This window comes from Rhamphochromis sp. 'chilingali', assembly GCF_963969265.1.
Source record: "Rhamphochromis sp. 'chilingali' genome assembly, chromosome: 5".
Lineage (NCBI taxonomy): Eukaryota > Metazoa > Chordata > Actinopteri > Cichliformes > Cichlidae > Rhamphochromis > Rhamphochromis sp. 'chilingali'.
In genome coordinates this window covers 22,417,631-22,432,581 of record NC_137932.1, presented here as the reverse complement: position 1 = coordinate 22,432,581, position 14,951 = coordinate 22,417,631, and the positions used below count along the sequence as shown (strand labels likewise).

General features: G+C 38.4%; 1 protein-coding gene across 3 annotated transcripts; it reads left to right on the top strand.

The window, feature by feature from the left end:
• The first annotated feature begins 507 nt into the window (after positions 1 to 507).
• On the top strand, positions 508 to 14,443 carry mpv17 (mitochondrial inner membrane protein MPV17). 3 transcript variants are annotated; one of them, XM_080883302.1, is made up of 8 exons: positions 508 to 637; positions 1,360 to 1,440; positions 3,762 to 3,865; positions 6,281 to 6,373; positions 8,285 to 8,380; positions 12,210 to 12,242; positions 12,324 to 12,376; positions 12,756 to 14,443. In XM_080883302.1, exons 2-8 carry the CDS (start codon positions 1,368 to 1,370, stop codon positions 12,823 to 12,825), a joined length of 522 nt encoding a protein of 173 aa, XP_080739428.1. In that variant the 5' UTR covers positions 508 to 637; positions 1,360 to 1,367; the 3' UTR covers positions 12,826 to 14,443. The 3 variants fall into 3 exon arrangements, with proteins under 3 accessions (XP_080739428.1, XP_080739427.1, XP_080739426.1); XM_080883301.1 differs by having other exon boundaries at positions 3,759 to 3,865; XM_080883300.1 differs by having other exon boundaries at positions 3,750 to 3,865.
• The last annotated feature ends 508 nt before the right edge of the window (positions 14,444 to 14,951 follow it).

Below are 14,951 nucleotides of genomic sequence, written 5' to 3'. Positions count from 1 at the left end.
GCAACAAAGCTAAATAAATTGTTGATTACTAATCAATTTACGCAGATGTAATGAATACTGTGTTAGTCAAAGTTAAGTAAACTCTAAAGTAATCTGTAAAAATCACTTAAACTGAAATGACAATAATATAGAGTTAATATAAACTAATAAAAACATCATGTACTTAAAATACTAAAATAATTCAGGAAATATCTTTGAGACTGGGAAGCCTACATGTCTGTGTTACCTGGATCCCCTTTTTATTGTATTGGAATTTTTAGAAGACCTTTAATTGTGTACCAGGTTTTTTTTAAATTGTTGCACTGGAAGAATTACCAATATAATAAATACAAAACTTGAGACTAATAAGACCCAACTTGGTTGACAACTTCTTTAAACTATAAAAATATAACTGATGTGAGCTAAGCCTAAAGAAGTAAGTGTATTTAAAATAGAAACAACAGTATACCACATAAATTTGTATTCATATTTTTCTGTGCTGTACAGTTGGAGTACTGCAAAGTCGGAGCTGATTCCGTGCCGTGAAAGCATCTCCGCCTGTTTCCTCAGGGAAGCCGGGCATGTGTACAGTTTTATTTACATTATCCACAGCTTGCTAGTTTACGGACCTTTAAGTTAACTACGGTGAGCTGTAAAGGTGAGTTAAACAGCAGCTGCAATAATGTTAAACGGAAAGTTACAGAAACGATGAAAGACTCAGCAGTTCGTTATTCTTGATTTAAACTGAGTTGCTACAGTGTGTTAGGAGTGCAGTTTAGTTTGGTTTCGTAAGCTAAACGAGTGATTAAAAGTTAGTGCTGTGATTTAGAGACGCTAATGACGCACTGTGCAAGTCGTAGGTTCCGTGCAACGTTAGCTTCGCCAGCCAGCACGAGACCGAGCCTCAAGCCAAACGTCATAAAAAAAAATAGATTTTACAGTTAATCTAAGCTGTCGTAAAACTAGACATCTATTAACAACTTCGGTAGCTTGAGAGAAAATGTTAGACCCAGTGTTAGAATTCGGCATTGACAAAATTTACCGAAACACGAATACTTTAATAACATGTTAACTTTGAGTCAGCAGTTGACCATAAGTGTGATGTAACTGAATGGAGAGGATTAGCTAGCCGTTTGACTGAATTTGAAAGAGTGAGCTAACCTCTTCGATATAGGTCTTGGATACATTTAAGTGTTTTAAAACCCTGAAATAATTTTTAAAAAAGCCCGAAGTTTACACTAATGGGCAATCACTAATGGACAGTTTAACGGAACTTGTTAGTGGTATCACTTGATTTGAATCACGTTACAACCGGCGGGCGGGGTGATTGAGCAGAAAAGTCTGCATTTGCAACAAGCTTTTATTTTTCTTTCTTCCTAGGACGAGGAATGGCAGGCCTTTGGAGAGGCTACCAGGTCTTGATGACTAAATACCCCTGGACAGTCCAGATAGTGACAGCGGGTAGGACAACCTTGTCACTGCACATAAAAATAAGTTACACGCTGAATGCGCAAACGTAAATGTAGAAAAGCTGCAGACAGATGTCACATGAGAAGGTGCAGTTGGGTACACCATACACTGACCTTTGTTGATTAAAATAAAATGAAGGGTCCCGTTTCAGCTTCTGGTTGACTTTACAAACCTTTGCTCCAGTTTAGTGTACAAATAGACACAGGCTAAAGGTCATTGTACTGTGATCAGGAATAAAAGCAAATGAAAAAAGAATCAATAATATGTGTATGATATGTACATCTATTCAAGAAGGTTGTAGAGTCGTACATACTCATGAGAACATCAAGTTTGCATATATTTTTACAGGATAAGTGATCAGAACATCCAGACGAAACCATAAATATATTGATTTAACACACACACAAAAACATTTGAATTGAACTCTGTTTGCCCAAAATGTCTAAAACGTGATACAGAGAGCTAAAGCATGCTGATGAGTTTAATATGATGCAGGTATTAGACCAAAAATATTTCTGTAACTGTTGTGTAGCACTTTTGGATTTCATAGCGTTGAAAATGGCTTTTAGAGCTCTGGTGGATTCACACATTGGAGCAAGTTTCAGATGTAAATGATCTAACCTAAGCAGTTAGTGTTGCATTAACCCTTTACTTTTTTCAGAAGGCTGTAGTTTTAAAGTACTGTTTGCAGTACTATTTAGTCGCCACTAGATAGAGGCAGAGGTTTGACCTTGCAGCTAGAGCAGCTAAAAGGAGCCTCTCTGAGGAATTTAAAAAAAGAAAAATCAGTTTCCCTATTGACAGTCTTCATGCATTTTCAAAGTTTTTAATTTCAGTTTGCATTCAGTTTCCTACAAAAAAAGAAAGGGGAAAAAAAACCAACCCAAATTTATTGAAAGATTTGAGGTTAGTGTTGACACATCATGAATTTCTTATTATAACTACATGTTATGACACATGAATTTAGTTTATCTTATTATTATTCCATTATGTCCAGCTGACGTCTAATCAGCTGACAATTGTATTTATACTGATACTATGATTATTATTCCTAATCAATGGAGCTGAACAGCCAGCATCGACCTAACATGTAGTTACATCTGCAGGTAGGTGCACGTCAGGTTACAGCACAGGGGTTCAGAGGGGTTTACTGTGATTACATAACTGTGGTGTAGATTTCCTGCTGAAGCATAAATCAGTAGTTGGTCAACGACCGTCGGGGCTGCCTCCAAGGGGCACAACTTTCACTAGGACTTAAATGTTTAGGATTCTCCACCATTTTTCTTTAGAACTGAAGAAGCTTCATGGATGAGAGGTGACACGTCTGTACCAAACCCAAGAAGTTTTAGCTGCCCACTATAATAAAGTGAAAAGCTAATAAGTGGAGTAATTTACCACAGAGCTTACTGAGGTCCTGACTCAAGCTGGAGATATTAAGGCCTTTAAATGAGTTGCTGGACCAATTTATTATTTTTTTTAAAGGATTTTTGTTAGAAACAAACAGAAGACTTGAAGAGGACCTCTGTGAAATCTCTGCAGTGTTAAGCAGGATTGTTTGTCTAAAATTGGTTTATAAATAAAAAATTAGCAGTGACTCAGGAAATTCATGGATGGTGCCAAGTTCAAAGTAAAAACACAATGATGATGAGTTAATGGTGGCTTGTTGGTGACAACCCTTTAATGCCTGCTAATAAACAGTGTGAAACAAATGAAGACAAGAGCTCGGTGATGAAATCTCATTTGTTCGTATAAATAAGATAAATTACAGAGAAGAAAAACAACTGAGTCTGTTTGAGGGACACATTGCGTGACCATCGCCAAGTTGAACTCGGATGGGAGTTTGTACTTTTGGACTGTTTTGTTGCATTTAAAGATACTTTTTGTAAACGCCCCCTGCAAAATGTCACTTAAACTTTCACCACTGGGTGGCAGCATTTTATCACAAGTTGTGTTAAAATTTGATCTCAAGAAACTTTTCCTTTTTTCCAGGTCGAGTTTGACTTCAGCTGATCTCTCTTTAAGACAATGCAGATTTTTTTAGTAGTTCACATTTGGTTGGGAGCTTTTGTTAATTTTGGAAGGCTTATAAAGTATTTTAACACATTATTTTCAATATTAACAGTAAAGTTGATTCTTTGAATACATTTTTTGGCATATTTGTGGTTATTATGTAGTAATTACAAGAGTGCTGCCTAATCAGATTCTCACTGCAGGAACAGTAACATGTCTGCACGGATCATATCTGTAGAAGATTGTGCTCAGGGGACTGAGATGCAGTATCAACTCTGTTTGACCTCCAGGGTCTTTAGTAGGTGTCGGTGATGTCATCTCCCAGCAGCTGATCGAGAGGAGAGGATTGGCTAACCACAACGTGCAGAGGACGGCTAAGATGATGAGTATTGGTTTCTTCTTTGTGGTAAGTATCCTTCTGACTCTCAGTTCATTTACTTTTTAAAATTTTCTAAATACCTTTGATTTTATTTTGTTAAAAAGGTGTTACATGCTTGATTTTTTTTTTAGATCTAGAGAAACTGTGTGAATCATGGTGAAATAGAATAATATTTTAGTTCATATGAAAGCAAGTCTAGCCTCTCAGCAGCCATTTTTGTGATGTCTGTCGGTGCATACCAGGGTCATTATGTTAAGCATTTAAAACAGTAATTAGTGCTCACCAAGACATAAAAACGGCATCATAGAATCAAATGTGTTTAAAATTTGTTATCATGGGAGGCATTATCTCCTTTTCTTTTATAAATGATGGTTCAGTGTGTCCTCTGCTAAAGGGAAACAAAGGATTTGGAAAATTCATACATTTGTTATTGTGGTCGCTATGCTGACACTTCCAAGTCATTTCATACAGAAACGTTCCCAAACTCAACCACTGAATCATGCTTCTTTATTATAGACAACCACAGTTACTCACAGCAGTCATTCCCAAATGCTGTGTCCCGAAATTGTGTGTTATGCTACATAGTGCTAACTAGTTATATATGATATAATGCAGTAGGGGATTTATAATATGGAAGGTTTTCTGTAAGATTTATTTTGCCACCTCAGAGGACACCAAATGAGCACCTTTGTAAAACAAAGTCAACATTTTAAAACAAAGTTTTAAACATACAGAGGCAGGCCTTCTACTGTGCAGATAACACACTGTACAACACTGTGCTGTGCAAATTTAGAGTTTAACTTAAACTGCGTGATGTGTTTTCGTTGATTCGATCCATGTCAGTGTGGCTCCCTGGAAGAAGAAATGTTGCCACAGGTTTTTACTGTCTGGTTAATTGTTTAAATTGAGGAAGTTAATATAAAGGAAAATTATTGTGTTCATGGAAAAAAAAAAGATTCCTGCTTGTTTGTGCATCTGTAATTAATGACTTTAAGTGTGTGTGTTCATGATGTACTTGTCTGATCTGTGTTACTTGTTGTATACCACTCATTCATGTCTTTGTATGTTTAATTCATCAGTATTTCACTAACTGTGACAGCTGCACAATTCGCCCTCCAAGTAGCTCATTTCTTTCTGACGTCGCTGTGACGAAGGCAAAGTTTATTTATGTTTCCGTAATTATCTGAAGCTCCTCCATCGTACAAAAATATACACGCAAGATGTATAGATATTTAGTCTTGTCTGGAGGGTGGCTATTCAGCACACACAGGACTTGAGACACATGTTTATTGGCACCTATATTCATGCATCATGTATCGTTCTCCTTCACATAAATAATGCATCCATTTGTTGGTTGAATTCGGTTTATCTTCAGCCAGCCTGCTCGTGCTTCCATTTAAGGAGGGAAGCTGTTGACAGAAAGCTGCTGAGTTCTTTTGGAAAATGTTTTTAAAATTGGACATTAATTTAAAATGTAAAACTTTTAATGTAAAAATTTGATAAAACACTATTTTTGTACCTTTATGGCCTAAGTTTTGTATTTTTTGGTAGTGGAGAAGAATTCCCTGTTCTGTTGTTACTTGTGCATCTTCTGCAAGATGCAAACACAGAGTTACAGGACTCGGCACATAAAAAAACCCCCAAACAAACAAAAAATACTTGATTTTTAGCCAGTCTCATCTTCAACATCATCTTTTTTTGCACCTCTGGACATCTGTTTTTTGTTTGGTGTTCAGCTGGAGTCTTATACTTTCCTTGGTTCCCCACTATGTCAGTCCATCTTTGTAACTTTTATTTTGGGAACAGGAAGGAGTTGCAGTGGGCCAAAACTAGCAAGTATGATGGGTTTGTTAATAAATACTTTCCTTGATCTGGCCAACGAGGATCACAGCCCACAGTGGTGTTATAAAAGCTGGAGAATTTGATTTCAAGAAGTACTCTGTAGTTTTATGGACACAACAATGTGACTTTGAGGAGGAGTGATCTGAAAACAGCAGCTGAGCTGTCAGCAGTCTGAGGAGAGAACCCAAATCTAAGCCAGGTCATGTTTTTTAATTTTATCAGCAGCAATTTAGAACTTTGTGATTGCACCTTGTAGAAATATTGTTAAATTTTGACTGATTTTGAACAAACTCCATGTCAGTGTCAGTTTCTCTCTTGTGGACCTGTGTTGATTTGTGAAGGACACACATTTACAGAAAATTGCAATTAGACACAAAGGTTTGTATAGTTCACATAGCAAGTTGTTAACTTTGGTTCATTTTGTGAGTTCATTGTGAATAAATGGCTGAGTATTTAATGCACAAACCAAAAAGCAAAGATTTGATGTTTTTATTTTTCATGAAATCCATCATCGGTCTTCTGCTTCCATTGCAGTTAAAGATATTAGAAGAGAATTAAGTGGGGGATTTCAAGAGTAATTTTATTTCTGTTGCAATAAAGGGCCCTGTCATCGGCAGCTGGTACAAGGTTTTGGACCGACTGGTTGTTGGAGGAACCAAAAGCGCTGCCATGAAGAAAATGCTGGTCGACCAGGTGAGATGAGCATCTTAAGGACCCTTAATGGTCGTCTTCTTCTTCTTCCTCTTCTTCCTCTTCTTCTTCTCAGCAAAGCAAACCGAACACCAGCTCAGTAATAAAAACAGCTCTCTGTGTGTAAGTGTGTATTTGCCACTCGCACTGAGCTTGTTAGTTGTGGCAAACAGAGTGGATGAAGCCTGACTGCTGAGATCGTTTTGACTGACAGATGAGTCTTTGTTGTCCTGATGGGAGGAAACTCTTGTTAGCAGACTGTTTTCCCTTTTTGTGAAGCTTTTGAGTGGAGAGGCTGAGTTATGCAACAGAGCTCCAGTTTTTGCCCCTCAGCTGTAGGTTGGTGGGGTATCATTGTCATCTACAGGGTGAGCGGGCGGTGCGGACACCCACGTTTGTGAATGCGATAACTCAAGAAGGAAGTCACAGAGGATTTTCAAATTAATACCTTAGGTGTATCTACTAGGGTGCTGAGTGGTAGCACTGGTATTTTGTAGTTGCTCATTTAGTTGTTTAAATGAGACAGCCAAAAAAAAGATTTAATAGCCTAATTGATAGAAAAACCTAAGAAACTATCTAAAGCAGAACATACTTGAAATGTTGTTTACTTTGTATAATGTTTCAAACACATGTGATGTCAGATTAGTTAAGAGTTGCAGGTGCAGTTTGACTACATCTGACTTCGGTTGCTTAGTTATATTCCAGTTTATTCTGACAAAGCTTGATATACAGTTAGTTTGCATTGATTGATTTATAAGTGCTGCAGAACAGCTGTCATCTTTTTAGTTTAAGCCTCTGTTTATTTACTGCTTCATTCATAGAAAGAGAGGAAACAGGGTTCAGCCCCAGGGAGTGGCCGATGGTGGTAGAACAACTTTGAACCAGGAATTCCTGTCGTAATTTAATAAAATAAGAATATTGCTGAATATAACTGACTATCATTTTTGGCATTGAGTAGCAAAAGCTGCAACGTTTAAATGTTCAGTCGACTAGTTGCACATAACTATAATCTGTACCTCATGCTTTCTGAATGAATCATTAACTTTAGATTAAGGAACACAAACATATCAATAAAATTATATAGCATAAACTTGGAATGCAACTTTTCTGTAAATGTCTAAAAACGAGTCATTTTTGGTAGCTTCATGCTGCCCCCTGCTGTGTTTCAGTGAAACTGCAGCAGAGCACAATGTTAAAAAAAAAAAAAAAAAAAAGCAGTATCTGCTTGTTACTGAATAAAATATTTACTGGAGCAAAGGGTTCACTTGCACGCTTGAATAGTGATCCAGTCGCACTGTCAGCGCTGCTCGCTTCACCTCAGTGTGCATAACAAACAGCAGCACTTGAAAGATTTAAGGTGATGCAGCTGTAGCGTCGAGTGACTGTTCATGTAAGATTCATACTAGGAACAGTTTAACCTCAGTCTTTCAGATTTCTTAGATTATCACTGGTATGTATTTTATTACTTAGTTATAGACTCAGTTTGTTACTTTGTTTCTGGACTCCATCAGCTTCTATGGAGTAGCAGCTAAGCATCCCAAGATCCTCGGAAAAAAAATCCAATCGAAGGAAATGAAACATCAAGAAAGTAAGACAAAAAGAAGAATGACAGCGAAGGAAAGATTTCATCCTCCATGATGTTTCTTTAAAGACTTCCTTTTCCGGATGTGCTGCAGGAAAATGTTTTGTCACAAGTAGATTAATTAGATATTTATCACCCAATTTCTCATAATCAAAAGTCATGTTCTGTTTTTAGGTTGCACGTTTACTGCTCAGTTTAGGTTGATGTCACACTGCCAGAGGGGAGCTTTTTAAATAAAACTGACCTGAAATCTGCTGATTTAGGCCACAGCAGTTACACTTATGATTAACTTATGATTCTTCTTCTTGTTTTTTTGGTTTGTTTCCTTACAGCTGTGTTTTGCGCCGTGCTTTCTGGGAGCCTTCCTCTGCATCTCTGGCGCGCTGAATGGACTGACAGTCGAGGAGAACGTCACCAAGCTCAGGAGGGTGAGTGAGTTTTATTTCAGTACCTTGTCGTGATTCATTCCCAACATCATTACCCAGCGGAAAAACAATCCAGTGTAAAATGGGAAATAACATGCAAAACACTAGAAATAACTCTGTGTCATGTGTCTCTCACCCTTTGACCCTTGTGAAGTGTAAGTCTGAAAAAGGGCGTTAATGAGCCTCAAAAAGAAGCTTGGTAGCAGTTAGGGCAATAAACTGGGGGTTGGTACAGTTGCTTGACATTTTTCTGACCATTTTTAATGGTCACCTTTAACCCTGTGTTGAATGAGTCCATCAGTATTGTAGTGATGTGGAAAATCTTCCAGGTGACGTTGATCAATTTGAAAAACTCCACTTGAGGTAAAAGGTTAGAGTTTGACCTGATGTGTCTTCAGCTCATTTTTTATTTATAAATGTTACATCGTCACGTAAAAACAGGTTTATCCAAAGCCTGAAAGGTATCAGTTTGAATTGCACAGATAAATTACTTTGTGTTACCCTAAAATTGCATTTAAATACATAGAAAAAAGAATCTATGATTCAGATTTCAGATGCAAAGTCTTCGTCAAACCCTCCTTTCTTTGTTCTTCGTGTGTAGAGTTTTACAGTCGTCATTGTGTGGCATGAATTTGACCTTTTTAAGCACTAAAACTAAACCTGAGACGAACAAACTGGTCAGAGAGCAGTAAGCTTCCTGCACGCACACAGCTCAGGTAAACGACAGTACACAGACAGGAAGTTTGGTTTTCATCTGACCTCCAACACTCACCTCTCATTATTATTGGAAACTATTTCCTGTGATGGAGGAAGAGGCGAGAGAGAGAGGGAGGGAGGGAGTGTGGAAATAACCAGTGTGACTCATACCTTCATATATACGTGTGCGAGTGTGTGTTTGTATGCCAGGTCAGAGCTAACTGTCATCTTGTGCCAGCTGCTCAAACGCCCGTCGCCGCCTTGCTTTCCCAACATGCTGCTGATCACCATCAATTATTTACAAAAGGAGAGGCGCAGACCTGAAAGGCCAACCCGGTAAATGTCACAAAGGACAGAAAATAAATGACAAATGCGCTCGTTACAACGGGGTCTGGCACTGAGGAAATGTGAGATGAAAATGAATGGAGCCTCTGACCAAACAGCCGCTGTGATTGATAAATCTGGACAGAGTTCCAGTCGCAGCTTTGCCTCTCTTGTTTACCTGTTCTGCTTTTTACCTGCAACTGTTTGGTCAGAGTCTTGGTCATTACTCAAAAATAAAACACAGTACGCTGGAGAAAAAGTGAGAAAAACAGGTGAGAAGTGTGAGGCTCTGTTTTTCAAACATCACAACTTTATCACTGCACAGTTTTTCGAGGCACTTGGCAGGTTGGGGTTTTGAAGCATGTTGTTCCGTTTGCCGTCATTCTCTTCCAAGATCAACTCCACGATGTCAGGGTCAGACCACATGCTGTGCTGTGTAACTGATCAGAGTCTGAACATTCATAATGTTCTGCACAGTGTAAAGACAGGAAGAGCAGAAAAGTGTGACCTGTGTTAGATGTTGCATATACAGTACAGTGTGCAAAGTGCAAACACAAATCTAGCTTCCACGTGCTGCCCTGAGAAGACCTGGATCCTAAAACTTGAATGTTTAGACAATCTTATTAGATCATTTTTAATGAATAATTTAGCTGAATTTGGGGTTTAGTATTTCACTAAAGTTTTACAACAAAACTTCATATTTATTGCATCCTACAAAGCTCCTAGAAGAGGTAAGAAAGGTCCCGTCATGTATGGGTAAAGACATTGACGTAATTTCACCCCAGGTGGCAAACTAGCTTGTTTGACCGTAATTAAAACACTGTTTTCACCCTGGAAAAAAGGCAGAAAAATATTATAGCTGGAACATTGGCTTGTTGGTTTTATATGCCAGGAGATGTCAGGGTGACCTTTAAGTAGACAGGTTGGGTTTTTTTCTCGGTGTGTGTGTTTTGTAATATCGTGTGTTTGAGAGAGAAAGTTGCTTATTAAGAACAAACACCTGATTTCTACCTTCAGGTTGCATCGCCAGCATAACAACATGATTAAACTACACGACGCACTCACGCCAAAACATTTCTTTAAGTATAATTCATAATCTTTTTGCTGAGCTCTACCACGTCAAATAAGGGAACAAATAAAAGAAGCCTTTTCTTTTTTCTTTAAATGGTATGTGCAAGTTTAGGTATATTGTCAGCATCATTTTTGTCACATTAACGTCAGAGCAATGATTCAAAGGGCTTTAAGACAATACACGCAGACTTCAGACACAAATCGTCTGTAATATCCAGTTAGGTCTGTAAAAGTATTGTCAGGGTTTTAGAGTATATTGAATTTAGGGTTATCTGATGAATGAGGGCTTTAAAAGCAGACATTTGATTAAATATAGAGGAGTTACAGCCAATTGTGTCAGTGTCCAAAAAAATGTGGGCCTACCTGTAAATATGCTGCAGTGGCTACATGAACGCTTGCACGCAGCTTTTAAGAATCCAACTTTAACTTGTATAAATTTCAGATTAACTTCAATGAATGGCGATGGTGGAGGAGGGCAGCATGCTTTATTTCATAGATCAGACAGCGTGCTGACAGCACAGCCTGTAATCGACTTGCGGACACAGGTGGATAAATGTTGTGTCAAATAAATAAGTGAAGCTCTTTGTTTCACTGCAGAAGGAAACTATGTTAAATAACCTTTACTCTGAAGTTTCAATATAGCAATATATTAACACGTCATATTTATTTACTTATTGTAACAATGTAAATACATTTTTCTTGTTTTAACAAAATGAGTGAAATAAAGTGTGTTTATGTGTGGCTGATGAAGGTGTTCATGCATACAGTTTACCTTCCGTTTGGACAGAAACTACTCACCAGCTGTAGTTTGAGCACATCAGCATTCCTCACTTCCTCCCCCACCGGCAGCTTCAACTGTTCTGATGGAAAACGCTGCAGGGCTGAACCTCGTACCTAAGCAGGAGGTCACGAGTTTGTCCGTCATGTTTGAGTGGAGAAACACTTTACTTCTGTCTTTTAAATACAACTAAAAGTTTCCTCTTAAGATTTTTGTCTTTTTTTTTTTAGTAGGCTGAGGGAGAGGAGTGCAGCTTTCATGAATTAATGTACTCTGTGTCTGCAGTGGTAGGTGGACAGGAAGTCTTCTGACACTCGTTCATCCACGATCTAACTGATGATCTCAGGGGCCAGAAGCTTGGATCTGTGGCAGTGAATGTGAAATAAAATATTCATCCATGAACAGGAGCTTGATGAAGGAACAAAGAAACAAACAGATCTTTGTTCAATTATGTAAAACAATCTGTGCTGCTAACTGTGGACCAAATCACATCTTTAATGGGATTGTTTTGATGTTGAGTCAGTTTACTTTTTATTAAAAGAAAGTATGTTTAGAATCTGTAACAGAGTTTCTCTTACAGGCTCACGGGACAGTGTCACATTTCTTCTGGACGTCCTCTGATTTCCACATGAAGAGCTAGCTAATAAAGAAATAGTTCTTCTTTCTTGGATAGTAAATTATGTTTTAGAGTTGCTTAATTTAACACAATAACTTCACATTTGAAACCTCATGTTGAACTTTTGTCAGGACCATGTTTGTTTATTTGGGGTTTTAGAGGAGTGGAGAGGAGCGTGATGCTCTGATTATAACAGAAGACGATACGAGAACCTGAAAAAGAAAGCAGCAAAATAACCATTTCCTTTCTATTGTTTTCGTAATAAATTGAGTTTAGCATGAATGTTTTTCATTAAAGTAATTTCAGATGGTACCGACATGATAATATTTCTCTTTCTGTGTTCACAGGACTACACAGATGCCCTGATCTCTAATTACTATGTAAGTGTTCAGTGTAATCTCTCTTTTTATCTCTTCAGAATATGTTTCGCTGATCAGTTGAATGTTTCCTGGTTGTTTCAGTTTTGGCCTCCAGTCCAGATTGCCAACTTCTACTTCATCCCTCTGCACCACAGGTGAGAGTTTGATGGCTTCATTAGCATGCAGGCAGTGAGCTCTGATCATATTTGAAGGTTAGTGAGAGCAGAAGAAGCTTGTGTACAGAGTCAAATCTTAAGGGTTTTATTTTTACATTTCGACTGCTTTAACACAGTCATTTCTGCACTTTTAGGATACATACTCTGTCTGATCTTAGTGGATTATTTTAAACCTGAAAACATGTTTTGAAGTTGTAGTTTTACTACTTCTGCGTCTAAATAAGACATCATTTGTTTCACTTGTGAAAATGTCACATGAAACCAACTTTAATTGTCTCAGAAAGCCTTTATTTCCGTCTTTATGAAACTCTCCGACTTGCATCCAAACCAGACACATCAGATTTCGTCCTCCTTGCAGGCTGGCTGTCGTCCAGGTCGTTGCTGTTGCTTGGAACTCCTACCTGACCTGGAAGGCCAATAAGATGTGAAGGACGCTCACAAGTCCAGCCTGTGTCGTTCTCGCTGATGATTACTTTGCACTCATTCGTAGTGTGTGTGACATGGGCGTAACTTACTTTAGGCTACTTAGTCTGCTGGTATTTCCAATGTGTAAAGCTGTGACTGAGTCACGCGTAAAGGTCGGGAGAAACGGCTCGTCTACTCCGAGTGACAAATTCACACTTGAAAGTCAAACTTGCATTTGCAGAAATGTCTGTGAAAGTTTCTTATTTATGGAAATGGGATTTGGCGGTGGTGCTGCAGTGTATCCACACATACACACTCATACATTAACACCTATTGCTCACAAAGGAAACTTTTCTAATCTCTTTAGTGTATTGACATCATTGTTTTTGTAATGTGTTGGTTTTTTTCTATAATGGACTTCTAGTCAGATATTTTAAGTGCATTCCAGAGTTTCTAATAATGTGATTTTAGTTTACATAGTTGTGTTTTTTTGCTTTGTCTAAACCTGCCTCATCTTTTACTTCATTTCCCCCTAATTTGACAGACGAAGAGGTCAAACCTCCTGCAGCATTTACAAAGCTGCATTACTGGATTAAATTCATTTGGCTTGGGGCCTTTTTCTTTCTTTTAAAAAAAAATCAGAGTAGTGACGTTTTTCTACATTCGAGAAGTGTTGCAGCAGATTTGACATCTTCAGACTGTCTCCTTTCCTCTGTGAAGTTTGCAAGCAGGTGAGGTTGTGTCAGCTGTCTCTACTTTTCTTCTACATTTGACAGATCTCAGGAAAAAGCTGATATAAATGGACAAGATGCCACAGTTTGTCTTCACTCAGATTACACCAACTCTTATCTGCTTTGAGTTTATTTTGTTGGTCGAGGTTCCTGTGGTTAAAGTACCTAATCTAACATCATGGCTATGTAAAGAAAGAGCCTTGTTCCTTATCTTATTTAACATAATGGTAAAGGAATAGTTTGCAGAGAGTTGAATGATACAAGCTCAATACGTCTCTGGTGTCTGCAACCACCAAGCTTATCCTATTTTAAAGGCTGGAAACAGAAAACGGTCAACTGGACAGTTGTTGTCAGACATTTATACTCAGATTTACATACTTGCTTTAAAATCGTGGTTGTTAGCAAGGCAGCTGTTTACTCCTGTTTCCAGTCTTTTATTGGGTTGGTTATCACTGTGGTCCAGTGGTTCACACTGCTGCTGCCTCACCCCAAGAAAGCATTTAAAATAAAGTGAACAGAATAAACCATTGTATAAACGGGAGTTTGTTTCCTCTAGTCTAAAGCATTCTGAGTGTTCAGTAAGGAGAGAAAACTGCTATGCAAGTGCAAATACATTAATGCAACACTAACATAACGTGTCATAAAAGCACGAGTGAGATCAGTCTTCTCTGTGCGAGGACAGTCATATTTACTCAGACGTCAAACTGTTCCTTTAACAGTCAGCGTCACATTTGTTCTGTAGCTGCTGAAGAGTCACCACTAATCCGCAACATAACCCAGGATCATGTCAGTGCTGCGTTCCCCTTTTTCAGGATATGAAGAATCGCTTTATCCATAATGGGCACATTTTTGATAATTAAAGGTCACGTCTGGTGTAAGAGCTAATAAAGTTTTACACGAGTTGAGTTTATGAGTCTGTGGTGTGTTTGACCTCGCTAACTTTGCTTTGGATGGGGTGGGGGTTGTTTGTTTGGAGGGAGATGTGGAGGCTGCTGAGCTGGGCTGCCAACCAAATTAACTGCACAAATTTTCTTTTTTTTTGTTCCCCCCCCCACACACACAAACGCACACACTCATGGTCCATATCAGGGAAAAACAAGCGGAAAACGTCTGACGAATCGATTGAAAATCTGCCAAATATCCCCACCGCCTGCCTGAGGGAAATGAGCCTCTCCCCAGAAAGCTGGATTTCATTTTTTTAATTCATCTCCCAGGCTCGCTGTGTTTGAGAATTAAGGCCCAGTAATTAAACGAAGTGTGTAGGCTTTTTAGCAGCGCAACCTGAAAACAGTGTGTGATGGGGCTGACATCTGTGATCAAAATGAGCTCTGATCTGTAATTTGAAGTTACTGATGTTGGCTCATAATTTGTGTGGATTTACATAATTTGTGACCTCAAAGTGTTTGAAAGAAGTCGTT